The 27,193-nt window shown below is 40.7% G+C and overlaps 6 protein-coding genes across 6 annotated transcripts; 5 read left to right on the top strand and 1 right to left on the bottom strand.

The window, feature by feature from the left end:
- Positions 1–1,457: 1,457 nt before the first annotated feature.
- MELLADRAFT_86177 (uncharacterized protein) lies at positions 1,458–5,517 on the top strand (the record flags this gene model as incomplete). Its single annotated transcript, XM_007409874.1, has 9 exons — positions 1,458–1,682; positions 1,758–2,078; positions 2,163–2,583; positions 2,624–2,800; positions 2,870–2,925; positions 2,993–3,094; positions 3,301–4,684; positions 4,808–5,157; positions 5,248–5,517. The coding sequence occupies 9 exons, from the start codon at positions 1,458–1,460 to the stop codon at positions 5,515–5,517; spliced, it is 3,306 nt and encodes a 1,101-aa protein (XP_007409936.1).
- A 449-nt stretch (positions 5,518–5,966) lies between these two features.
- Positions 5,967–6,862, top strand: MELLADRAFT_106268 (uncharacterized protein; the record flags this gene model as incomplete). Its single annotated transcript, XM_007409875.1, has 2 exons — positions 5,967–6,554; positions 6,662–6,862. 2 exons carry the CDS (start codon positions 5,967–5,969, stop codon positions 6,860–6,862), a joined length of 789 nt encoding a protein of 262 aa, XP_007409937.1.
- Positions 6,863–7,734: 872 nt separating this feature from the next.
- MELLADRAFT_35944 (family 15 glycoside hydrolase) lies at positions 7,735–9,995 on the top strand (the record flags this gene model as incomplete). Its single annotated transcript, XM_007409876.1, has 8 exons — positions 7,735–8,382; positions 8,495–8,683; positions 8,760–8,991; positions 9,052–9,144; positions 9,274–9,347; positions 9,452–9,725; positions 9,765–9,830; positions 9,919–9,995. The coding sequence occupies 8 exons, from the start codon at positions 7,735–7,737 to the stop codon at positions 9,993–9,995; spliced, it is 1,653 nt and encodes a 550-aa protein (XP_007409938.1).
- Positions 9,996–10,991: 996 nt separating this feature from the next.
- On the bottom strand, positions 10,992–11,812 carry MELLADRAFT_123741 (uncharacterized protein; the record flags this gene model as incomplete). Its single annotated transcript, XM_007409682.1, has 5 exons — positions 10,992–11,044; positions 11,127–11,201; positions 11,298–11,426; positions 11,508–11,564; positions 11,677–11,812. 5 exons carry the CDS (start codon positions 11,810–11,812, stop codon positions 10,992–10,994), a joined length of 450 nt encoding a protein of 149 aa, XP_007409744.1.
- Positions 11,813–22,608: 10,796 nt separating this feature from the next.
- MELLADRAFT_71828 (uncharacterized protein) lies at positions 22,609–23,311 on the top strand (the record flags this gene model as incomplete). Its single annotated transcript, XM_007409877.1, has 1 exon — positions 22,609–23,311. A coding segment is annotated over one exon (380 nt), but the record flags the coding sequence as incomplete, so codon positions are not given.
- A 344-nt stretch (positions 23,312–23,655) lies between these two features.
- Positions 23,656–25,814, top strand: MELLADRAFT_62972 (uncharacterized protein; the record flags this gene model as incomplete). The annotated part of the gene is made up of 3 exons (XM_007409878.1): positions 23,656–24,424; positions 25,022–25,751; positions 25,784–25,814. The coding sequence occupies 3 exons, from the start codon at positions 23,656–23,658 to the stop codon at positions 25,812–25,814; spliced, it is 1,530 nt and encodes a 509-aa protein (XP_007409940.1).
- Between the last annotated feature and the right edge of the window lie 1,379 nt (positions 25,815–27,193).

The raw sequence follows: 27,193 nt of genomic DNA, 5'->3' as shown, positions 1-27,193 counted from the left end.
TTGTACCTTGAGTAATCCGATTTTTTTTTTATTGTTCATCTTCGTTTTGGTAGCTTCAGAGAGGATAGATTGATAAGACATAATGATAGATTGTAAAGCTTCAAACTGATAAGAATACATAAGACAGGGGCTCCTTTCTTCAAGGTCTAAAAAACTATCTACGACAACTTGCTCGGTGATTAAGTTTCCATTATCATCAAGCCATTCTTCGTCTTCACGGCTTAAAGTTTTGCCAGCTTCTTTGCGGGATTCGAGTTGATCACTACGTTCTTGGTTGTCATCTTTAAGCTTTGTGAGACCTTTCTCAAGGAGATGTAATTCGTGCTCTTCTGAAATTAAGTCTGGCGGGAAATCAGCAGGCTTAAGTGGTGATGGTGCAAGATAAATTATGTTACCAATACGTGTGGCATGAATTGGAGAAGAACTATCAAATCTGAGTGATTGGATACCCAAGGAGGGTTCATCACCTTCAGTAGCAGACATGACGAAGAAATGTGATACACAGTTTTACAGAATCAAAAGCACAAGTGATGTGGGTGATATCACTTTGCATTAGGAATTCATACTCTGCTTCTTCAATTTTTTGTTAGTATCACCAGCATATCCGTGGGTTTTGCCTATGCATTCCCACTTCCAACATCTGATTTTTTCGCCCAAAGCCTATGCATTATGCATTATGCAGTTAAAATCTTTTTTAGCCCGCACCAGCTGCGTGGAGGCCGACACCTATGCATTTTGACTGATTATGCACGTGCGCGGGTATACATCTGCGCGGGTTCGACTGTACCACTGCAAATTTGATCCCAAGGAGCAAAAAAGTAGAAGGTAGGTTTGACTTGCAGAATTCGCTATATCTTCCCTTTGGAAAGTCTGGACAAATCCATCACATGATCCCTGATCTTTAAAGTCTGGAAGACGTAGATGAATTGTTGCTTCCAATTTGTGACTGCAGAAACATCAACTCTCGAAGTAGCTCACAAGGACGATATATTCATTCTTGGCTTGCCCACTTGGTTGAATTGGTATGATATGTTTTATGAATATTATGAAAACCGAGCCAATGCTAGAGCTTCTTCGATGTGGTTAAAACATGGATCTGGTGCTCAGGAAATCCTATCTCTAGATATCAACCGAGGTGGTGATGATTCGTGAAGATCAAATAAAAGACCGATTTCATCGAGTACTAGCACGGTCTCTGCCCGGTACTATGTACAGGTGACCCTTCCCGCAGCGCTACACACAGTTTTCTATGTATATGTAATTTTTTTCACCAGACTTTTGCACAAAAAAGTTGAACTCCAGATTCGTCTCAAACACATTTCTCTGGAAATTAGGTACGTCTTTCTCAGAGGTCTTTCCACGAAGCTGAGGCTATCAAGAAGAATCTACTGACGACTTGCATCCGTATTTTTTCACTCTAGCTCCAGTGACACCAATCCGAACGAACAAGACTTCAGATGGCCATTGAGACCAAGCACAAAAAGACTTCCACAGCGGCCAAGGACCCTCTCACGGACGGAAGTCCTTCTATACCAAACCAAGATACTGGATCGCAAAATCAAGATGTCTCAGATCCCAAAGCTCCTACAAAGGCAGCCACGAAACCCACTTATACTGAAACAGACTTGGATGACATGATAGCGGCATGCAGTCCAGCTTCTGGGGTCACATTTCCTCTACAGGTTTGTTACACTTTGATCGACAAACACATATATTTTCTCATCTTCATACTGAAACTAACTCGCTTTTCACTGCAGGTATCTTCGCTTTTAGAATCTACCAGTCTTCCTCACAATAAAAGTCTAGAACTCGTCGATCTCCTCGGTACTCTAAGATCGCATTTACTTTCTATTCCAACAATAGAAAAAACTTCACTTGAGGATTCAAGAAAAAGATTACAAACATTAGGTATCGGTTTACCTTTTGAAGATCCAAAGGAAACTGTACAATGGAGTTTTACTTTCAAAGCGCCTCAAGATATCAAAGTCGTTGGTAGTTGGATCATGCAAACTGGTGTCAAGCTTGCCAAAGGTAAGGGGCGGTTCAATTGTATAGATTTGATGGTTGAAATGCCCGGTGTGAGTCTTGACAGTCTTTCCAGCCTCTGAATGCTTTGAAACTAATCGAGATCGGGATTTTGATTCGCATACGTCCTCTTTCAGGATATATTGCAAGAAAAGGACTACTTATCGAACCGATACTTTCATAAACGGGCTCATTATCTAGCGTACTTGGCCGTCTCCTTGTCATCATCATCATTTGCAGGCCACTTCGATATGTCATATGTCAATCTACATAATGACGCATCCAAGCCAATTTTGTTACTCAAGCCAAATGGAGCTATGCCATCCGCAAACTTTAGACCTTCGATCAGATTGATCCCATCATACCCCAGCACAGTCTTTTCACCCGCGAGACTATCTCCTACACGAGCAAATCTCAAACCTCCACAGAAACCTACACCACGCTACAATCAATCCGTGCTACTTGACAGCACATCTATTCACTTTGCTCATCTTTCATATTTTAGTGAACTTGGCACAAATCATTCAGCGTTTTGTAAAAACATGTCGATTGATGAAAGTTTGGGCCAAACAACGAGGCTTTTACCATCCATCGGGAGCTTCGTTACCCGATCCTCCTTTGATTTTCGGGTATGAAAGATTTGGTTGGCTGATTAGTTTCTTGGTAGCTCATGTTTTGGTTGGAGAAGATGAAAATGGAAAAAAGCGAGCTCAACCTATGTCTTCTGTTGGATCTGATGCGACAGTCTTGTTTCGACAAGTGATTGAATGGATAGGTAATATTGATTATATTCCATTCGTAAACTTGAAGGTATACTAATTGGAATTCCATTTTTGCCTGTCAGCCAAATGGAAATCGAATTCATTAGTCAGAATGAGGCCGATCGATGGATCTAGTGCGGTAAGTCTCAGCCATGCTTCAAAAATGATACTTTAGCTAGCTACTAATCTTTCATTGGCGCGCTTAGTTTGTAGATGAGGGTGAATTTGCTGGCACCGGTGACGTTCTCATTGATCCTACTGGACAGATCAACCTTTTGGCAAATATACCGTCAGGCGCTCTTCAGCTGGTATTGAATGACCCCTCTTCATATCTTCTCCGTAGTCAATTTGAAGCTGATGTACCCTGATGTTATCCTTGAACAAACCACAGCTTCAGCAAGCTGCCATGCATTCCTCAACACTTCTTAAATCTGGATATGACGTTTTCGACTCACTTTTCCTCAAACCTCTGATGAGCTTTTCGTGTACATTCGATTATCACTTCATGGTTCAGCTTTCACCTCGGGATACGAAACGAATTTGTCAAGATTTAGAAGGAAAACATACAAATGAGGCACTTTTTGCAATTTCTGAAATAATCAACAAGGCCTGTGGAGATCGCTTGTCTGGATTCGGCTTTTTAATCAATGATTTACAACATACGAGATCAATAGAGGGTGGGTCCAACGCGTCTACTACAGCGGATAATGTAACTTTGAAGCTCGGTGTGATTTTAAATCCTGCTCAGGCTTTCAATGTCATTACCCACGGCCATTCTCCGGATACATCACCGATAGAAGCCGCGGCTTTTCGAGAATTCTGGGGTGATAAATGTGATTTGAGACGATTTCAAGATGGTACGATCGAAGAATGTGTTAGTTGGGAAGTATCTGATCCACTAGAACGACTCAAGATTGTACAGCAAATCATTCGTTGGGTTTTGAGCAAGAAATTAGGATTTGCCGATCAAAAGGAACAAGTCATATCGGATTTTATTGGTACATTCGATAATTTGATTGTAGAGCATCCTCATTACGTAGAGAAGATATACGAAAAGGACCCTAAATGCTTAGGATTCACCAATGTCATCAAAGCTTTTAACGAGTTTGTAAAAGATTTGAAGGAGTTGAACAAGGACGATTTCTTACCACTTTCAATCACTTCAGTACAGCCAACTTCAGAGCATCTTCGATACTCATCCGTCTTCATACCTGGCCCACGAAAAATGAAAGGATATAGATATCAAGCTGATGCTTCAAAGTATATACCAGGAATGACATGCCAAGTAAAATTCGAAAGTTCAGGTAAATGGCCGGAAGATTTAGAAGCTATTCAAAAAATCAAAGCGGCACTATTGGCTAAGATCTCGGAAGGAATGATTCGAAATAAACATGTGATCAAGTCTGAGATTGTCTTTGACCCTGATGCATTACCAATTAGTGATAATGTAGCATTAGAAGTCTTACATTCAACGGGATACGCATTTGTACTTTCGATATGTTACGAACGAGAAGAAATGTTACAAGCCAAAGCTGTGGCTGATAGTAAATCAGCAGGTGAAGGTGAATCACCTATGGCTCTAGAAGCATTAGCGACTTTTCGAAAGAAATTTATCAAGTTACGAAAACATCACGATGCTATTGCTGCACTTCAGACACGATTTCCATCATTTTCTTATACGGTTCGGATTATAAAAAGATGGATTGCATCACATTTACTTTCAAGTCAGATCTCTACTGAGATGGTTGAATTATTAGCATCTGCTGTATATTTAATTTTAGAAAAGGATCAATTACCACCTGCTACTGGTTCTACTGGATTTCTAAGATTTTTGAAATTGATTAAAGAATGGAAATGGAGAGAGAAACCACTTTTGATACCTCTTCAAAGTTCAATAGGTGTTGGAACTTCTAATCTCACTCACTTTCCTGAAACTCCTGTCAAGTCAGTCATTAAAAATTTCGTATCAATACGTAAAAAGGATCCAGGTTTTCATCATTCGACTTATTTTATCGTAACAGAAGAAGACTTGGATGGTACTGATTGGCTTTGGACCAATACCAAACCTCATCTTAATACTGTGAATCAAATCCGACCTCACCGAATTGTTGCTGATCGAATTCAAACTTTAGCTTCAGCTTCTTTATCTGCTATTGAATCTAATCTGAATCAACCAACCTCAAATTTTGATGTACAAACAATCTTTAAAAGTCCAGCTGAAGATTATGACTTTCATTTAGTTTTGAATGTAGCTGCTATGACTCGGATACAACAGTCTTTACAACTTCAGGTTTATGAGAATGTAGACCCACTTGGTCTTGCTATTGAGATTGGAGATGATCCTATTTCAGAGTTTGTCAAGGAACTACAGGTTAGTGTTGTATTTCGAATGAATTGCTCAAAGGAACAGATGTTTATTGACCCTCTATTGAATATATTTGCTCATTATTCTCTTCTATAGCGACTGCACGGTGATACCATCATGTTCTTTTATGACACCCTTGGTGGTACATCTATAGCTGGAATTTTCAATCCACTTCTACTAGTACCGAAAACAATGAAGACGCATAATCATGACTACCTTACAAAGCCAGTATCAGATCAACCTGCGAAGACTAGCGCGTCATCTAAAGCATTGGTGGTGATGGATACTGATGCTACATTGGCTAGTATCAAGATGATTGGAACTGGTATTATACATCATATCTTACAAAAAGGAGTCGATTATTAGTTTAAAACCTCCACAGTCAATTTTCATTAATCTTACGTATCTTTCCAGCACTTTTGTATCTACATATCTTGATATCAGTCATTGGCTTCAGAAATAGATTGTAAGTAATGTAATGGTTGGAACCACTTTTACTGCACCATCATGATCTATCTTGATTATTTGCATTGCAATGATTCACAGCTTACCTATACTCTAATATTACGCCTCTTTAATTTATCCCACTTCACATCTTGTAGAAACTTTGGGAGTACACAAGTCTTGAAAGTCTGATGCCCATGACTTTTGACACAACCTATCAGCATCACCGGGGCCGGGCCACCCTGGCCAAGCTCGGACTTACCATGTGAGGAAGCAGAGAGTGAGTTGATCGAAGTTGAGTGAGGTTGCGATCCATACCAAGATGTCGAATCGAGAAATAGTCCTTCGCACACGTCTATCAATCCTAATTCATGGCTAGTCTTGTTCCTAGAGCTGTGGCACTTCGTCAAAAAGCAAAGAATCAAAAAAATTCTAGTACCATCATATCAAACTCTCAGCAAAACGTCGATCGCCCATGCTTAGATCGACTTCCACTTTCCACCGATGTATCGACACTCGCTGGAGCTTTCGAACCTATAAAATCAGTTCAAATCGAAGTAAATGTCCAAATTGAGACTGGAATATCATCAGAGCAGTCGACGGGTTCAAGAAACACTACTCAATTCAAGAATGAAACAACATATTCATCAAGAGCTAATCGCCCTTTGCAATCCGATCAACAAGTTTATCCTAGATCCATCTACAAATCATCTCGTACATATCCATCAGGTTATTACGATCAAAAAAGGGTTAAAGAGAATTTATTTCCTATCGGTTGTATTGTTTGGCTTACAGGTTTACCAGAAGTTAGATTTAATAAACTTCAAGTTCTTGAACTGATTTCTATCATTTTAAAAATTGGTAAAACGAATGATGACATTTTATTAGGTGATTCAATTTCTGAGAAGAAGATAAATGATTTGGTGAAATACGTTGATTTACAAAAAGGACTTGATAATGTAAGTCTAGTATTCGAAAATGAAGAATTGGTTTCCATGAAACAACTCTATTTTTTTTTGCTGAGCTATTGAACTGACTTACTTCTTGATATGGTTTTGAATTTTAGTGTCATATACGACTCTGTAATAATAAAACATCTCAAAAGTTTTTATCATGTTTAAATCAATTCTTAAAAACAAATTGTTCACATGTTTTATTAGAAAAAGATGAAACTGTTTATAATTTTTCGAGGTTGAAAGGAACTATATTAAGCGGTAGAAGAGAAGAAATTTATTGGGAAAAGATTCCTTTATATCTGTATTACTAAGGGTTTTGTTTGAAGTGATTTTCTTTCTGTCTTCCAATATCTATGAGGTCTGGATTTGGGGTTGATTCTTTGAAGGGTTGTGTTGAAAGAAAATGTTGAGCTTTAGGTTGGAATTGATAGGTAAGTCTTTCAGAATTGGAGGCTCATATGTATCTCTTATCCATATTGGTATCTTTATTTTAGTGATTTCAATCATTCTCTATCTTCTGGGATTGATCACATTGGAAAACATACAAGGCCTATCCCAAAGATAAACTCATCTCAACGTCAGGACTGTGTTCGCTACTATTGTGCATTCACCTGATCTCTTTTTGCTTTCCAAACAATCAGTTTATTCTTACAATCGCAATCAAATGTACCCTAATATACTTGTGGGCATAATTTGGCAGTGGTATCATAGAAGAAGAGAGTATTTGTCATCTTTTCACACCTATCTTTAACCCAAAGGTTGAATTGTATGAGTGAGGATCAAATCACACCCAATCCTAAAGAGACTTCATCTTTCCAGAGATCCCAATCCACTTTGAGAAACATAATAGCGGGACTCATCAGGACCAGCCATCAGTCCGGTATGACCTTGATGAAGTTCAGACATCTGGTAAAGAAAATGTGGGACTCCAGGAGTGAATTTTCTGTGATGAGCTCATGTAATTGTCTTCAAGTTGAGTTGCTTTTTAGTATGCAGAGTGGTGTTGGTATGTTAGTCTCAAGTTGAAGATGATAATTGTTGACGGTTGTGTGGTTGTGAGGATTAAGAGTTTGATTGGGGTAAAAGCCAGTAAAGGTGGTTTGGTAAATCTGGTTGACTTTCAACTTAACTCAAGTTCAACCCTTCACTTGGAATACTTCAAACCTTCATCAAAACTATAATCATGACCATCATAAACTCATCAGCATTCTTGAAGCGACTTCCATCTCGAAGTGGTAATCCGTCTCATCAACAGGTCGTTGCACTTGTCGCCTCCACTGCCGCTTTAAGCGTTGCTGGTCTATGGTTATCGCGTCATTTTTCGAATTTCTCACCATCAAAAGCTTTTCCTTTCGTTAGTCGTGGTCAACAAAACTCAAAGGAAAAGGAGCCAAAGTTAGGATTAGACGGATGGATTCATTATCAAAAACTATTTGCGCTTACTAGCATCGTGGCTGCTTTTGGACCTGATGGTAAGAATGCAACAGGTACTTCTACTGGATGTATGATCGCATCACCATCTAGACCAGGTTCTTATTTAGATCCAGAAAACGAGAATGAAAATTATTTTTTTCAATGGACTCGTGATGGAAGTTTATGTTTAAGAACGATTTTAAGAAAATTAGAAGAAGTTGAAATGGGTGAATTGATCGGATTAGAAAATGAAGATTTCAATCGTCTTGATGATTTGATTAAAGGATTTATTATCATGAATCGGAAATTACAATTCTTAGATAATCCTTCGGGGTCTCCTTGGAATGGTGGATTAGGTGAACCTAAATTTCTGGTCAATGGAACTCCATTTGAAGCAACTTGGGGTCGACCTCAAAATGTTGGTTCTCAGCTTCTTTCTTTGGGTTTCAGCTGGATTGTATATAATCTGATCGTCATTATATACTTCATTAGTCTGATTCAATGTTTTACTTCTTCATACTGATGAGTAGGACGGCCCTGCTATTCGCGCTTCAACTTTGATTCGATATGCAAAGCATCTCGTCGAAACTCATACTGATCAGCAAGCCCAGATCGAAGGGTTGAAGTTCATCGAGTCCACCTTGTATTCGAAAGGCGATCCCAACTCTTTTATTAGCATGGACATTAATCATGTCTGTGAAACCTGGCGCCTCCCAACGGTCAGTGAATGCTTTACCAGACAAAAAGGCCATTTTTCAAAAAAACTGACTATCTGTTTCATTCTTGCATAATTAGTTTGATTTATGGGAAGAAGTCAAAGCTACCAACGGAGGTCACTTTTATACTTTGATGGTTCAGCGAAGAGCGGTTCAAGACATGCTCGATTTTGTTTCTTCGCGACCTTATTTTCAACCAGCTGACGAAACTATACTCCACAAATACCGCAACACGCTGGTCGAGATGGATACAAGACTTGAAGAGTTTTGGAATCCCGAAGGAGTAGGTAAACGTGAAGGAGGGCCAGGTTGTGAAGAAGTAGATACACAAGCCAAGAAACCAGATGGAACCTTTGGTATATCCGGCGCAGGGAATAGTAAGATCATTGAGGATTGTCTACGATTGATAAGTGATCAAGTACTCAACAAGCCACATATACTTCCTACTTTGGATAGACTAGATGGTCAACCTAAACCATTCCAAACGGATACGGCCGTCTTACTTGCTATTAATCATACTGCTAGACATGATCTTGATGGACCTTGGTCCCCGTGGTCGGACCGTAGTCTTGCGACCTTGGATCGCTTGGTAGATGTCTTTTCAGCCGTGTATAAAATCAATAGTCAACAAAGCAAATTGGACGGAATCGCTATTGGAAGATATCCGGTACTTCTTTTGAAACACTTATTTATTTGTTTGACTATCGATGTGGTGTTCTAACTTCATCATCCTCTTTCTCCTCCATTGCCTATATTCTTCATCTCTCACAGGAGGACAATTACGATGGCAAGGGAAGCTCAGTCGGTCATCCTTGGTTCCTCTGCACAAACACTGTTGCCGAGACACTTTACCTAACAGCCCATCACTTCAAAAAAACCGGTTCAATCACCATCACACCTATCAGTTTAACATTTTTCCAAAGATTCATAAGTGATTTAGAAATACCTGAAAATACACCATTAGTGATTTCTCGTGGTTCTGAGATGTTTACGAAATTGGTCAAAGGAATTAAGCAATGGGCTGATACGTTTTTAGAAGATGTTAGTATGAAATGGGCAGGTGGTGGAGCACATGGACCGAAAGGAGGGTATGGATCATTGGGATCTAAGATGAGTGAACAAATTCATCGAGAGACTGGAATGATGAGAGGTCAGTTATTGTTAGGGTCTAATGAGTTCAACTGCTTGGTTTTGAGATACTGAAGTTCCGCCTCTTTCAATTATTTTTGGATCGTCAGGTGCTAGAGAGCTTACTTGGAGTTACGCTTCATTCCTGACTGCGATTGATGCTAGAGACGGTAAAGCCCCAAATTAGCAGAATTTCTTTGGGTAGTTTTATTTATAAAGTAGACTATTTATTTCTATGTATTTTATCTTAGAGGGTTCAAATTGGACAAGAAGGATTGATTTGGTTTGATTGACTATCATGAATTGTAAGATGAAGAGAAGCTATATGTTATATGTGTTTCCAATATATTATTGATCATTTGTACGCGTGAAGCAAGCCTTACGAATGACCTTATTGTGATTGAATTTGGTGTATGTGCATTGTGAATGTCTTATCAAAAATTGTTCTTTATTCAATAGTTCAGTTTAAAAATAGCAAAACTGAGATGCTAGATTTTGAAAACTGGAAGGCCTCCCAAGTCAAACTGATCCATATTGGCTAGGAGGCTATAATTCACTGTTCCAAACATCTTAAATAACATGTCCTGTAAGTTTTGAACATCTTTTCAGATTTGGGTTGAAAAAAACTTTAAGCTACATAACTCCCATGTGCTTCCAACCTTGAAAACAGTTATCGACGCCAAAAACAGGTTCGCGAGGCGCTTTCGCCTCTCACACCCTGCCTCCACGCTGCGTCTCGGACGCTTCGAGTTTAACCCTTGACCAGCTTCAACTTCGTTGCCAAACACATTTGATCTGCGCTTCATAGCACTTTTGACTGGTTGGAAGCTCTTCTCCAATCAAATCAGTCGCCAGGTTTCCTTTCTCGAGTAGAAACAACAACAGCACCTGATTGCAATGCATCCACTTCAGCCACTGGACTGTTTCCAAGTTGCGGTCAAGTTAAAAATTCAAAGATATATTCACGTCTTGGTAACTGCGTCATATTTGTACTATTTGAAATTGAGAGCACAACTAAAAGCAAAGAGAGACCCAAGAGCACAACACAACAAGCTATTCTTCTAACATGAGATCGTGAGGTTAGTTAGCCATTCTTGACTTGTAGAAACGGTAATAGCAGACGTCCAAAGAGTTGTCCTGTCTTTTCAACAGTCGGCTTGTATTTGTGGGATTGCAATCATCTTTAATTGATTACCGATGGTAGTTTTTCCTTGGAGATGTAGCTACCGTAACAATCTAAACGGTTACAAGTTATAAGATAATGACAGTTGAGGACAACTTATTTACATTGATTGAGAAATATTCGGAGTGGACTCACGTTCAATGTTATTCATACTTCCACAAAAATACGATCCTTCTGACTGGGTGTCGTCTGCAGGGAGTTGTGTACAAGCTTGGTCATACAAAGTCGCACGCATAACAAGTGGTGGAATATCAGCATCGGTATATACATCCACTGTCTGATATCTGCAAGATTTTGTCTACTCACTATAGTAATCACGAGTCCAATCCTTTTTGTTATGCACAAGGTCATACCAGTCGCACGTGACGCCGTCGGTGGGGTCGTTCTCGGGAGGGGGCGTCTTACAATCAACGCCCGCAGTAGGTTCACTTGGCTCTGGTGTAGTTCACCTAGCGTCAGTTTGGGCTCGTTGCTAGTTGAAGAGCGACGAAGTCTATGTAGTGAAGAATTGCTTACTAGTGCGGTGACATGAATCATTGGCAAAGACGTATCTATAAATGCCGTCACTGCAAACTAATCATTCCAGGTCAAGACATGCATGTCAGCACAATGTGACACGATCACAATTTTGACACAGGTGAATTTTTGTTGGGTTCATGATCCCTGGGAGAAACGTTTTACTTACCGGACCGGTTGGTATCGACGTTCTTGCTGAAGGACCATGCACACACGACACCCGAGCCGTCTTGAGTGGCACCTTGATTGACCAGGTTTAGAACGACAAATATAATCATAACGTAGTGGCGAGTGGAGAAATTCATGTTGGCGAGGTAAATAAAAATGGTATTGTGCAGTTGAGACTTGTGATGGGAATGGAGCTTAAAAACTTTTGGAGCCTGGTGAGTGTTGTTGTGTGCGGAAAAGATATGCTTTATAAAGGGGTTTCAATTTTTTTTGCACAAAACTAAGTGGCGCTGAGCATTCTTGCCAGTTCTTGCCCCATCGGAACCGATTGTGGCTCAAATGTTTTGCAGGGCCGCGCCCCCACCGGTGAAGCCACAGCCCCCTCATCAAGCCGACAAGCAATTTGCGTACATTCTGCTACTTTCTGACCCTTCACAGGTCATTACCAGACCCTATCAGGCCCTGAAAAGAACAAAAGCAGGCAAACTCGCAAGCTGGATGCCGAATCGAAAAAAGAATGGATGAAACGCGAAATGTGCGAGGAAGGATTGGACTTGGTTACAAAGTTAGAGTAAAATCTGTCTTCCGCTAGATCATAACGGTGCAACTCAGGCTAACTCAGGTTGATAAACGATCCCGAAGAATTCAGTCATGTATTGTACACATGGTTAGAAATGAGAAGCGGCCCGCGTGTAAGCTAAGCCGGTGTGGTGGCGCACTTTTTGCGACTTTTTTCGAACCATTCCTTACCACTCCCACAACTATCGTACAAGGACCAAAGGCCTTCAAATGTAACACATTCCTGCAACAACACATCGCAGCAATAAACCGGGGCGTGGGCTACTACAGCCAACGAGAAAACTCTCAACGACCTCCCCAACCCGTCATCTAATTTGCATGTCCTTTTGCGTTATTGGTGGATCCTGAACAAAATTTGTAGCTGTACGCTGAAACACCCAGCGTGTTTCCTTTTCTCCAACAGCCAGGGGTTTTTGGTGAAGCGTTGCAAAAACACAAACCAAAGTGCCTGATTAATTGATAGTTCCTGAGCTCCATGGGAAACATTTGAATCAGGTGTATCAAATGCAGGATTTCATCAATCAAAATCTGGACTCAGATCTAGATATGTAACCAATGTTCAGAGAAATATCCTCAGACGGGCCAAGGGAAGGCACAAGATTGCTATTCTTTTCAATGAATAGAACCTCAGAAGAAGATACAAAGGAAAACACGTAAGCAATACATACATTTTTAGAAGCATTGTGCAGAAAAAGTAATGTTCCTTTGTTGGCTCCAATGCAATGCTACATGTTTTAGTTCAAAATTTTATATCTACTTTGTTTCAGAAAGACAAAGTAGATATCCACATCTTTGCGGTTTTCACCTTTTTTGTGATCTCCACTATGGCCTCTCCATAATCACAACCAACAGGTTATCAGATCAAGCATCAAACAACTCGCATGAATCTCTTCAACATGAAGCCATACCAGATGATGATCTTGATGCTCACTTGGCCTATATCACTGCGAGCAACGGTCATTTGGGATTTTGCTAAGACAATGGGTCATCCCGTCTCAAGCACAGAGCCATGGTCTCACTTAACAGAACCTTAAAATTTGGCACTTCATCACCAGGAAGGTTCTCAAATAGAAATAACACATCCATATAGCATAACATTTATGATTTGACGAGCCCGGAAAGGTGACTGCATCCACCGGCAATATTCACACTACGTCCAACCCTGTGCCAGCAACGCAACGCACCGCAACACGAGTGTTTTTTGGTGCGTTGCTCCGCAACACGCAGCACAAACCTGCATTACATGCTGCGCTGCGGTAAGTACCGCAACAACAAAAGGTGAGGTCAGGTTGCGCGGCGCCTTGACCGTCGCGCAACGCAACAGGCGCAACAGCACCAAAAAAACGCCGAACTGTGATTTTTTTTGGGCAGCAACGCAACAAATGTTGTTGCGGCCCAAAAAATCCATCGATTTGACAAATGATGTTGCGCTGCGGGTCAGGCCGCAACCTAGAATTTGATTCTATGTTGCGCTGCGGTCAGAAAAACCGCAACGCAGGCGCAGCGCAACACGCAACACCTGCGTTGCTGGCCCAGGGTTGCTACGTCTGCCGGTCACATCAGGCAAGATGAAAAGTTTTACACCAATGCATACAACAAGAGTGTCAGTGAACAATGTAGATGTGTTTTCTTGATCAAGATAAACATAATCTTTGACTTTTTTGACACCGCAGGAATTATCAGGTGTGAAACCCGATTGAGAAAAGCCGCGGTGTCCGGGTCCACCACTTTCTTCAATAACAGATCTTGTTTGCCATAGGTTTGCCATATGTTTGCTAGTTTGCCTCAAACCGCCCTCGAGTCGTCTAGACTCTAGAATACAGTATATACACCTACATATGTAAAAAGTATTTACATATGGATGTAATACATAAAGCTCTTGATCATACCTTCCTTTGTGCTTCCTTTATGCACTGTTTTCCTTTCAATATCCTCAGACCACTCAAGATCATGTGGATCATTCACAATAACTTGTTTCATATTCAACCTCCCTCAGGCTAGTGAGTATAAATCCTATTTATGAGGCAGAGCTGGATTGGTAAGGAAGACAAACAAAGGACTCTTGAGGGTTACCCTTAATCCATACAATAGGGGGTGTCAAGTTCATTTTTTTTACGGCAAAAACCGTAAAAAACTTTTCCGTTGTAGCATAAATTTACGTAAATTTTACAAAAACGGGAAAGTTTTTATGAATCCCGTTTTTGTAAAAACGTAAACAGGTAAGTTTACAACCCAAATTCAAAGACCTCACCTGGGCTGTTTCACTCTCGGAAAAAGGTGGACTAGAGAGTGGATGCAAGCACAACCTTTCATCCTCTTACCAACAGTTTTCTCTTTGCCAAGCGGATAACCGAGGCAAAAAAGCCAAAAAGTCTTGATCATGGTTTACAAGTGATCATAACAACTCGGCAAAGTTTTTTTACAGTCAAAATGTAAAAACTTTCCTGTGTTTAATTTTTTTTGATGTGAAAATTTGAACTTGACACCCCTTAATATGAGCTATTACATACATATGGAGGTGTATATACTGTATTCTACACGGCTCAAGGGCAGCTCAAGGCAAGCTAGCAAACATATGGCAAACCTATAGCAAACAAGATCCTCAATTGAAGAAATTTGCGGACCCGGACACCACAGCTTTGCTCAATCAGGTTTCACAGCTGATAATTCCCGTGGTGTGACCTTTTTACAACTTTGCTGCTACTAAAGGGGTCAATAGATTTGTACACTCAACAATTTACACTCTCTGACCCGGGGTCAGACTCACACTGCGGGAATTCATAAGTTCAAACCCCAATTGAGTGAAATTGCGGTGCCTGAGTCCGCAATTCTGCTCAATTGCGGATCTAGTTCACAACTTGTTCACATTACGTCAACGCTTGGACCTTAGCGTTTTGATAACGGTAAACAGTACGGTGCGGTACAGCCCGCACTGTACCTCAATTGCCTTTCTGACATTACGGTACCCTTGTCCGTACTGTGTCAATGGAGAAAGAGGTTATGGTGTAAACTACAATTACGCCACAGTTTGACTATGGTGACCAAAGTGTAACCCGTAGTCACTACGGTTGACTACAGGTTATCTACCAAATTGGTTCACCACATACCCTTTCCATCCATTTCAGGCCATTTCAGGCTATTTCTCCTTTTGTTTTCATCTCAACGCAATAATGGGCTTACTGACTATTTATCTGGCAAGTTTGGCATCTTGCCTGATGAGATACCTTTGGACTGGTGGAGGGTACATCTCATAATCTATTGCATCATTTTATTTGACACTGATATGGTATTTTTGAACTTATTCAGAAGCATCAAAACTCCTTCCTGGTACTGGCATCAATTGCAAGGGACTACCTTTGGCACCCACTTGCTGTGTGGAGCGGTCCTTCTCTTTGGCGGCAGACGTTGCTGCACCTGGGCAAGGATCGATTCTTCCCAATACCATCACTTGGAAGGTGGGCTGCCGAGAATGGATCAAGTGTGGAATAGTCCCTACAGATAATTTCAAGGACACGGTGAAGTATCTCAAAGAACATGAGGAACAAGAAAAAAGAAGAAGGAGAAGAAGTAGTCCCAATTCCTCTTCTCTACTTGCCTTCATTTTTTCCCTCTCTTATTGGCTCTATGTTGTTTACTGCCAATGTCTTTTGTCTTCAGTTTATTATTTCCTTTTTGTTTTACCTTTCTCGTCAATTTTGTTAAGATAATAGTAATATTTAGTTACAAATTTCAAATTTTCTTTAATTTCACCGTGATGAACCATAATCTGGCCTTAAGACCACTATTTCAGTGCATTACAGTACGGTTTCATTGTACAATAGTGAGATTTTCACTACGGTTGCGCCTCATAATGTTACAAAACAGTAGGCATTCAAAACGGTCTACCGCAGCGTAGTCACAACCATAATCTATTGCTTTACGGTGAGATCCGAGTGTTGATTAAGTTAACAAGTTTCCCTTGAGCTGTAAATGGCTTGGATCAACTGGTCACCCTTCAACCTTTCAAGTTCTCAATCCTGAGTTGGCTATGCTCACAGATTCCTCAGTCGTCAAAACCAGATTTGCTCAAAATGTTCTCAAAGGCACGTTTTGTTCTGAAAGGGGCCTTTGTACAGGTATGTAGTGTGTATATATGTACATAGGCTTAGCAGGGAAACTCAAGGAAAACTTGTGAACATAATGTGAACAAGTTGTAAACTAGATCCACAATTGAGCGGAATTGCGGACTCAGACACCACAATTTCACTCAATCAGTTTTTGAACTTATTAATTCCTGTGGTGTCAGTTACAATATTACACTCCATCAGACCAAATTTTTTAAGTGTAAAAAGTGAAGTGTAAAATATCCAGTGTAAAAGTGTAATAGCACGTGACCAACTTACACTTTTACACCCAATATTTTACATACAACATTTTGTGTAAAAAAAGTACAGTGTAAAACTGTGTATGAGCCCCAGATTTCCAAATTTACCCTCAACAGTCTCTACACTCAAAGCTGGACGCAAAAACCTGCAGTGTAATAATTCAAAGGACCACCCTCAAATCATGAATTTACACGCATGACCAAATCCAATTGGCAATACGCAGGGCGTCACAGACATATCCGACTGGCATCCCCCTATCCTCCCACATCCCTCTGCCCTACCTCTTGCTGCCCTAACCTTGTTCCATCCAACAAACTCTACCATCACAAACAACAACAACTATACCCCCACCCTCAATGTCAACAAAAGGAAGCTACCTATCTCAACTTCCCTCCCAGATCAGAATCACCATCTCCCACACCTTTGATTTGATCTTGTGCTTACGGTACATCATCATTGTTATTGGAACAAATTTTGGATTGACACCTCTCTTGAACTGACCAATGATGATACAATGGGACTTACCATCCTGCATATCCTTACTTGGAATGGATACCCCCAATGACTATGTCTTTCAATCACCAACCATCCAATCAGTTTATCATCCCCGGCCAGTCACTTGCCAGAGTCCTTCATCTCTTCCTGGATCTATCAATTGCTTTGAACTTGTTGGCTTTATCAAATCTATCAGATTCTTTACTTCAATCAAATCCATGAGATCTTCCAGTTATATTCCTTATACATATTTGGTTGCACCTGATACTCATCTCAAATCAATCAACCCTACCTTACCTCAAATTATTGTTTGGTCATGTCTGAATCTGAATACACCAGTTCATTGGAACATTCAACTTCTCCTGACCCAGTTGCTACATTAAATCTTCCCACTCAGTATGAACTTCCGTCATTGCTTCCAGTATCCCATGTGTCCAATACTCCACCTCCTAGCCCTAAGAAAAACAAACCGTAAACCCATCAAGAAGGGCAAAAAGTTTAAGGTACCTGTGCCGGCTACAGGTGAACTACAGACATTCATTGATTACAGATGCACCATTGACTCTCAACGCAATCCATGTTATCCCAACGGTGACACTGTCTTTGTCCGCAAGCCTGGTGCCAAAGTTATCAACTTTGCTCATATTGCCTTCACCCATACCTAGAAGTCCCATGGTTCCAAGAAGGGCCCCTGGAAAACAATCTGGTACATGTGTCTTGGTGTATTACAATGTGATGATGATTTTTACAATTCTGCTGGGCCACCACCTACAGCTGAAGGGAAAGCAACAGATTTCATTATCAAGTAAGTTTTCCTTAGTATTATCATTTCTCTCTCAATTTCCTTCTTGTTCTTCTCCGGTCCATCTGGATTTACTCATGGGCACCTGAACAATTGATCTGTTTCTGATTACTACCAGACATCCTGTCTGCCCTGCTGTAGAATGTAGTGGAAATCACATCTGGACCAAATGTGAGGAAACTTCCTTTCAAGTAAATATTGAGATGGGAACTGGATGGGCCGTCCTTTGTTACTCTGGGGTTCATAATCATCCTTGGCCAACTTTGAAAAAGGCTGATCTGATGTCAATGATGGAGCTAACGGAAGAGCTGGTGAAAACTCCTAAGGCGGGCCCTTTGGTACTCCAAGTGAGGCAAGATCAACTCCACGTGTAATCAACAAATCCATGTCTCATCACTGATTGTGTTGATTCTTATTGTGGCATACCAGGTGGGCCAGGCTGGCGCTGGTCAAACATCTACCCCTCCAGTAGTCAACATCCATCCGGCCTTTTCCCATGGAGGACACCTAGGTTACTTGTGTCAAAAGGTTTTAGCTGAGAAGAGCCTCATGCCCAAGAAAGAAAGCAAAGGCAGAGGAGACCATCTGATCATAGACCTCATGCACTGGGGCAGGTACGTTGCATTCTATTTCCCTCAACTTTTGGATTACCTCTCTCTCTCTCTCTCCACCTTCTCCCCATACCATCAATTTGATTTTGTTCAATTGTAGAAACGGCCTACATTTGATATCCACTTCCCTTCTAGGAAATGATGTCCACATAACATTTCAGACCAAGTGGATGGCTGATCAACTGGTGTGTCATGACCAAACAGGTAAGATCTATTCGGGCAGGCTCCTATCTGATGCCACCTACCCGTTTTTCAACAACAGATACCTCCTCACTACTTCAATGTATGGTGATGTGATGCACCGTTGGATACCCATCCAACTTACCTGGATGTGCGCCCTTGATGTCAATCATCACCAGCCGCATTTCACTACACTTCTCAAACAGATAACCAAAGCTGAACTCACCTTCCAGAAACATGACCTCTTGGCAATGCAGCCACAGGTACTGTACTAGTAACAGTATTGTACAGTGAAGTACCTATTTGGGACAGTACAGGACCTGGAAGTATTGTACCTTCCTGTCACTCCTGTACCTGAGGCCACTTCAACCCATTTTTTTAAAAGGTAGTCTACCAAGTATTGTACCTGACTGCAGGTACAATACTAGGTACCTGGCCTGGCCAGGAAAAGCAATCAGGTACTATTCCCGGTACCATACCTAATTTGAGGTACTGTACCTGCCAGTACCTACCACTAGGCTGATGACTCACCCCTTGGCCCTTTCCTTGCTTTTAGTACCCAACCCCTTGACACATGATGACACTCAATTTCCCAAACAGGACACTCCTTGCTTTTTGAATAATCATCAGAGTAGGTATATACACACTAATTTTTCAAATATTTCATGGCTTCACTGGGAAGAAGGTACCGTACCTAAAAAGTCATGGTACAGTACAGTACCTGGCGGTATTGTACAGTGACTTCACATTGTCCACAGGTAGTGGTATCATACAGCACCTGTGATGATGGTAGGTACAGTACTAGGCCCAAGTTATATTGTGTTTGTAGCGCTGGGTACTGTAGCAAGTATCATACCTAATTTTAGGTACAATACTATAGTACCATTATTTCTGATACCTAGGTTGAGGTACTGTACTGAGTATCAAAGGTACTGTACCAGTACAGTACCTGTGGCTGTGTTGCTCTTGGTTCAACAAGTGGTCAACTTTTTCTTTGGCCCAGAAGGAAGTATTCAACAAAAGGGACCCTGCTAAAGCTTTGGACAAGCTTAAGGGCTGCCACAAACACTTTTGACAGTCGGTAACTTGCATTAAAAAGAATTGTAACATTGTCAACCAGGAGAGGTTCTGCAGAGCAGAACCCCCATAGATTGAACATAAAATACATAAAATAATGATATACAAAAAACTAAAAACTTACAACTCTATCACTCGAGTTTCAAGAGTGTATTATACATATAAAACAAGGAGCTGAGAAAAACCTATAGACCAGATGATAAAAACGCCGAGTCAAAGAAAACCCTTATGACGTAAAGGTCCTAACCAGCCCTTTAGTTATTCCCACTTCGTTCAGACCAAGTACGAAGTAACCAGGCAGAATGATTCCTATCCAGACCAGGGTTCCATGTTATTAGTAACTTGAAAACCCTGGAAACTACGAAATGAGACACTGACCAAACAGTAGCTCAGTAGAAAGATCCAGATATAAATAAACCAACGTTCGACCTAAAGGGAAAAGAATCATCCGATTATCTTACTTTAAAAACTTTACAACAACTACTTTAAACATACCTTTTACCTTTTCTCCTTTTCGATTGACCTTTCTACAATAGTCTTCCCACTAAACTTGTGCAATTGTTAGCTATCTAGATTTAGAGCTCTTTCAAAACTATTGTACGACTTAGTCATTTCATCGTTTCATCACCTCTTCCTTGAACCAAATCCTTTTACTACCTTTGCTAAAAAGGTTGACCGGGTCGACCGCGAAGGAGAAGAGAAGAGCTGCCAAATTTGGCCGCAGCCTGCTGCGCAGCGCATCCAAATTCCAATTTCGCTCGATTCAAAAAATGATCAGGTTGTCAAAACACTCAACGTGACCTGGTGGTTATGGTAGATACCGAGACTGGTCACGACCGATACTCAGTTGATTTAGATTATGACAAAGTCGCGCCAACAGCTGGCTTTTGCGACTCGTTTCGATTTGATCGATATCTTGCCAAATCCAAGAAACAAAAATTGCTGTGGACCAATAGTATACAGTACCGGCTGCTACAAGCTGTCGATATTGTGTACAGCTGTTGGTGGGTTCAATCCCCATGGTGTTGCCCTTTTGCTGAAATTTTGAAGTAAAATTGAGAAGTACATCTCAGAGATGTGTCAGTGCCATCATTGTTACCTGATGACCCTCTTTGAACTTTTTGGGGGTAAGGAAAAAAAAAGTTTTTAAAAGACTTGTGCTTTTTTTGTATCATGAGGTAGAACCATCCAAGCTCAAAAAAAACATGAAGGCGACTCGAACACACGCCGGGCTGTGCATCACATCTGGGCAGATGTCACGCCTTACTGTTTGCACCAAGAAAGCTTGGATGATATAACGTCCAACACCATGTGATGCCGGTTGCAAGTCGGCTGTCTGCACAATCTCAACGTAATGAGCTTAATACTGATTGTAACTAATCTCAATAGTTGCCATAAGACAGTCACATCAATTTTTTTGACAACTCAATCATTTTTTGAATCGAGCGAAATTGGAATTTGGATGCGCTGCGCAGCAGGCTGCGGCCAAATTTGGCAGCTCTTCTCTTCTCCTTCGCGGTCGACCCGGTCAACCTTTTTAGCAAAGGTAGTATTGTTTTTTCGCTTCACGACTTCTTTAAAGATCGTTTAACTAGGGTTATTCGACTGAAGATCTCGTCTTTATTTTCTTTCTACACCTTTGATCGAACTCAAGTTCCTTCACTACTGCTAAAGCACACCTAAAGCAAGTCTACCTCGGTATTCACTTTAGTAGACGAGTTGGTTAAAAGACTCGTACTTAACTCAAGAAATTAACACTAAACACGAAGAACCGAAGATTACGATATTCTGATCTAGAGAAGACATCTACATTTCGTGAAAGTAAGCTTCAGCCTCTCAACTTCTTACTCATTTAGCTACCGCAGTTATAGTCAGGCTGACATTTGGGGGCCTCATCTCTTTTTTTTACAAAAAGAAGTTTTGATTTTTTTTTTTACTTCAAAACAAAAAACCCAGCAAACCTTTCTTTTTTCCACTTGGACGTTATACGACTAGCACGTTGAGCCGAGTCTTGATTCAAAACAACCTAGAAAACTCTTTTTTCACTATTTCATTTCAAAGTCTAGACCGCTTCTCCCTCGAGTTACTTCAAGAGTTACCATACTCTGAATTTTATCAAGAAAACCCATTTACAGACCAGATTTACGATTCAAACTTTGGAGTACACATCTTACGAGCAAATCATACGTGGTTTAGATCGTTGGAACTCTTGCAGCAAACACCAGTAGAATTACTGTCTAGCGATCTCATTTGATAGTACTGATAGTACCGAAAAAGTTTTTCCGACACTACACAAGAGTGAGTGAAAGCTTCTTCATCTTTATTTTTTTTACGAAAACATACCTATACTAACATTGAGATTATTCGTCTCTTATTCGACTGAAACAGTGCCAATAGATACTGTACAACCTGTCGCAACTTACCAACCAGGTGACGATTTAATTGATTACGAAGAAGAACAGCAAACAGCAGACAATACGAAAGCTGTAGAAGCTACTTCAGGAGGAGCCGAAACTACTCCACGTACAGCTCAGTATCAAGAACTATCTAAGTTCATCATACCAAAAGTAACCAACGACAAACGTTAGTTTTTTCTTTACATTTTTTGAAACAAGAATTTATTAGGCAAACATCACCATACTGATTATGGCACCGAATACTAGATCAAGCTCCAGATCATCCAGTGTCGCAGATTCAGTCGGAGCACTCGGCAATGATCGTGGACGAAGCCAACCCACCATCGGAAGCAGGAAGTCGAGTGGTCAGACCAATACAACTAAAAGGTCCAGGATGAGACCTGACGATGGAAGAGCACGATCTTCTCTTGATGTACGAAGCGAACTATCAAGTATGGAACAAAGCAAGAAAAGCGAGAGATTCCAAGAGTTTCAAGAAAGCAACGATCAAAGCGAAAGGCTTCTATCGCCAACTGCTAAAAATGATAGGACATCAATGCCTGATGGACAACACCAACCAATGGAACCCAGCAATGTGGGATTGGAGCACGTTCGAGAAGCGAGTACCAGGCAAGAGATTCAATCAATCAGTCCCTTACTGTCAGAGTATAAGTCAATTCATCAAACACATCAAACTACATCAATACATTATCAAAATACATTTACATGACAACATTATTAAAATACATTATCTCAAAATTCAATTAACTCAAATACATGACATCAAACCTAATTCATCATACACATGATTCAAACCTAGTTCAAAAAGTATCACATATAAATATGATTTTCACTTCTCCACGTCAGCCTCTTTTCCCTCATCAGTTCACTGAGGAAAAAGAGGCGCGTAAGTGGATTTCTCATACAATTTCTCAAACTCATAAACTCTATTAAAACTTTCTATTTTATTTTACTTTGTTGTACAGACTGCTCCTGTTATCTTACCTTTATAGGTTTGTCATCCATTCTCGTCTTCGGTGTTCAGAGCCGCTAGACTCACACCCGTTTGCTGGTGTTATAAGGTTAGAGATATTAGTTGACTATATGAAATATATTAATCAGTTCACTGAGGAAAAAGAGGCGCACTGCTCCTGTTATCTTACCTTTATAGGTTTGTCATCCATTCTCGTCTTCGGTGTTCAGAGCCGCTAGACTCACACCCGTTTGCTGGTGTTATAAGATCACCATTTCGGTGACTCGAGTTTCTTTAGTTCTTCACACTTACCCTCGTCAAAACTCATCTTACCGACAACAAGGAAAGACAGTAGGGGACGAGATCGTCTCGATAATAGAGGCAGCAGGGATGGCAGTGAAGAATGCGAGAGGACCCTCTTACCATTAGATGAAGAATTACTTCCCTCTGTTTTACATCATCTTGAGTTGTATTTAGAGCCCAATACTAGCAGCGTTGAGGAGATGTGTCGTGAAATACAGAATACCCAGTCACTCGTTAAAACTCGTGACTGTAACAGACGCCTAGATATTATTGATAAAACCATTACTGGGTTTATCGGTAATATCAATGACCAAGTAAAAACTTTAAACCAGGTAGGATCTGCAGTCCAAAAATCTACTGACGACGTGAGTTACCTTAAGAATGACTTGCAACAGTGGACATCGAGTGTTTTGGAAGCTGTAAAGGTTTCGTTAACTAGTGCAATGACCAACTTGACAGCCAATCACAAAAACATGATTGGAGAACAAGTGTTTATAACTCAGTCTATAGCCAAATCAGTGGAAGATATGATACGAACAGCTGAGAATAAACACCTGGAAACAAAAATTCAGCTACCCACTGAGGACCCTTACACTAAGAAAACGTTTGACCAAATCTCCAGTATGCAAGGTGTTATAAGACAACTTCAATCATCAGTGAATCAACAGAACCAGGAACTAGTAGTCATGAAATCCCACAACGAAGAAGTTATCAAACTATTATCCAAATTGACGTTCGACCAACTTAATAAGCAAGGATCACAAGAATCACGCAACAGAGTGAGAATAGAGCCAAACCCACATGAAACTCCACCACACATGAAAGACTCGTTCAGAACAGATTCGCGCCGAGAATACCTAGCACCACCGGAAGAAATTCAATACTACACACCACTTAATGGCAGAGGAGAAGTGTGGACTCAGAGCACTCCAATTGCAAGAGAGAAAAGTAGCAATAAAGAGAACCTGAGTAAAACAGAGAACACTCCAGACATAGATCTTACTCTATATAACCTTCTTAAGAAGGAAGTTCCTATGAGTAAAGAATGGCCTAAGTTTAGTGGGGAGGGCGAATACAATCATATGACATTCATTGAATGGGTGGACCATGTCAAAGAGACAATGCACGTCCCAGATGCTCTTATTACTTCCAGAATGGGTCTGGCGTTTACAGGATTGGCAGAAGTATGGTTCTTAGAGAAAAGACTAGACGGCCCATTCACGTGGGAAGAATGGAAACAAGCTATCATCTCGAAATTTGGTTCCAGAGACTGGAAACGTCGTATGCAAACGGCATTTGACAAAGATCATTTCAATCCAAGAACACATAATGACCCAGTAAAGTGGCTAGTAACTCAGCGTAAACGTCTACAAGCAGCCCAGTCAACAATCACAAAACAAGATGTTATTGACAAAATATTAGAACAATGTCCAGGAGATCTCGACCATGCCATACGCAGTAGGCTGGAAAACGATGACGACTTCGTTAGTTTCACTACGGTATTTGAAGAAGTAGTACGCCGTACTTCCATTGGCCGCAATAAACCTTTTGTCAAAACGACTACAGATTGGAAGACCCAAGCAACGAGTGGCAGCAATGTCCCAGTTAAACAAATACCAACAAAGACCCCTGTGGTGAGAATACCAGGAAAGTGCGACACATGTGGGAGCACAGACACAGGGCACGATTACAGACTCTGTAGACGAAAGAGTAAAAACATTAACCTATTGGATCAAGAAGACGACGAAGTTCTTTCGCCCACTGGAGAAGAATTGGAACTCATCTTTGGGGATGACCATGACTCGTTATACGATGACGGTGAGTACAGAGTCATCCAGGAAGTATCAGCTGAGACTACGAATATCTCGAAGTTAGAAGACACATTCCAAGTTATGGACATTTCATGTCTAGAGGAACATGCCGCTAAAGCACCAGTTTTCATCAAAAGGCGATCAGTGGAAAAACAACTAGGAAGCCCTTTCTTGACGACTATGTGTAATAGTTGGAAAATGCACATGCTGATAGATTCAGGCGCATGTAACTCTTTAATTACACCCCGTGTCTTGAATAACATTTGGCCATTTTGGGAAAAAGAAGTCCGTACAAGACAGAAAAGAGAATACTTTAGCGCTTCAGGAAGCCTCCAGTCGATAGGCGAGATAACTTTACCAATACAATTCTTACATGAAACTAGTCCGTGTATTTTGATGATTGACTTCATAGTAATAATGAATGCCAGAAATATTGAAATTGTCCTTGGTGCCGACATGATGAATGAATACGGAATGAGTATCTCGTATACAGATGAGATTGAACTAACCATTAAAGGATCAGAAGTAGTATTTACTCCTATACATGAATCCAAAGTGATAGGACGCACTTTAGAGACCCGTATCATCAGAGCTATTGAATCATGCACGATAGCATCAGACATATTGAATCTACAAGCCGAAGCAGGTCTTCCTCAGCAATGGCATAATGGCTTGACAAGTAAACACGTTACCAATGCCCGTCAAATGAAATCAAGACCAGCTTTGGGAAAAGCGCATTTATTAGGACAACATAGTCTGACAACAGTCATAGTGGAGGGAGTAGAAACCCGTTGCTTACTGGATAGTGGAGCATCATGTTCCGCCGTAGGAGAAGTGTTTTTATCAAAACTCATTCCACATTGGAGGGAAAATATGTTACCTAAAAGTAGTACTACGTTCCGAGGTTGTGGAGAAACGCTGAAAGCCATTGGTGTACTAGAAGTACCCCTTATTTTCCCGCATACTGATGGATCAGTAAGAATTAAACCAGAATTTGTGGTTATGGAGAATGCTACTCCGAGATATTTTATTCTTGGGGACGATTTTTTATTGTTGTACGGAATAGATATCATACACACCCGTGAGAAGTATTTTACCATCGGTAATGAAAATAAAAAGAAGAAATTTGCGCTTCACCAAACTCGGAGAGAAAGGCACGCAGAACACGAGGGATCAGGAACTATCATGACTCTTGCTCCAAGCGTGACGAACCGAATAGTTTCAGGAGATGACCTTGATATGTCGAAAAAGAAAGATATTCATGAACTAGTTGGAAAATTCTCGGATACTTTTGGGCTAGGTAATAACAAAATAGGCACAATCACTAAATATGAAGTTCAGATAAAACTAACGGTAGAGAAACCGTACCCTCCGATTCTACGCAAGGCAGCATACCCAGCAAGCCCACGTAACCGAGCAGAACTTGAAGTTCACACAAACGAACTAGTTGCGTTGGGCATACTGAGAAAGGTACAGCAGAATGAAGACGTCGAGATAACGACTCCGTGTGTAGTAGCCTGGCATGGAGGCAAGTCCCGCGTCTGCGGAGATTTCAGAGCGCTGAACGCGTACACAGAGCCCGACAGATATCCTATGCCACGAATAGAGCAAGTGATTACGAATCTGGGAAAATCAGTATATATTACGACCATGGACCTAATGAAAGGTTTCCACCAAAATATTGTAGAAAAAGACAGCAGGAAATTTCTTAGGATAATATCGCATTTGGGAATTTTTGAATACCAGAGGATGCCCTTCGGAATCAAAAACGCACCAGCATTTTTTCAAAAAATGATGGATACGGAATTCCATGACGAGTTACGTGATGGACATGTTATAGTCTATATCGATGACATCATAGTATTTCACGAATCATGGACTGAACACTGTAAAACTTTGGAATCCATCCTGAATAAACTCAAAGCTT

This window comes from Melampsora larici-populina (assembly GCF_000204055.1).
Source record: "Melampsora larici-populina 98AG31 unplaced genomic scaffold MELLAscaffold_17, whole genome shotgun sequence".
NCBI lineage: Eukaryota > Fungi > Basidiomycota > Pucciniomycetes > Pucciniales > Melampsoraceae > Melampsora > Melampsora laricis-populina.
The sequence above is the reverse complement of the archived record's forward strand: the minus strand, read 5'-3'. Positions and strand labels throughout refer to the sequence as shown.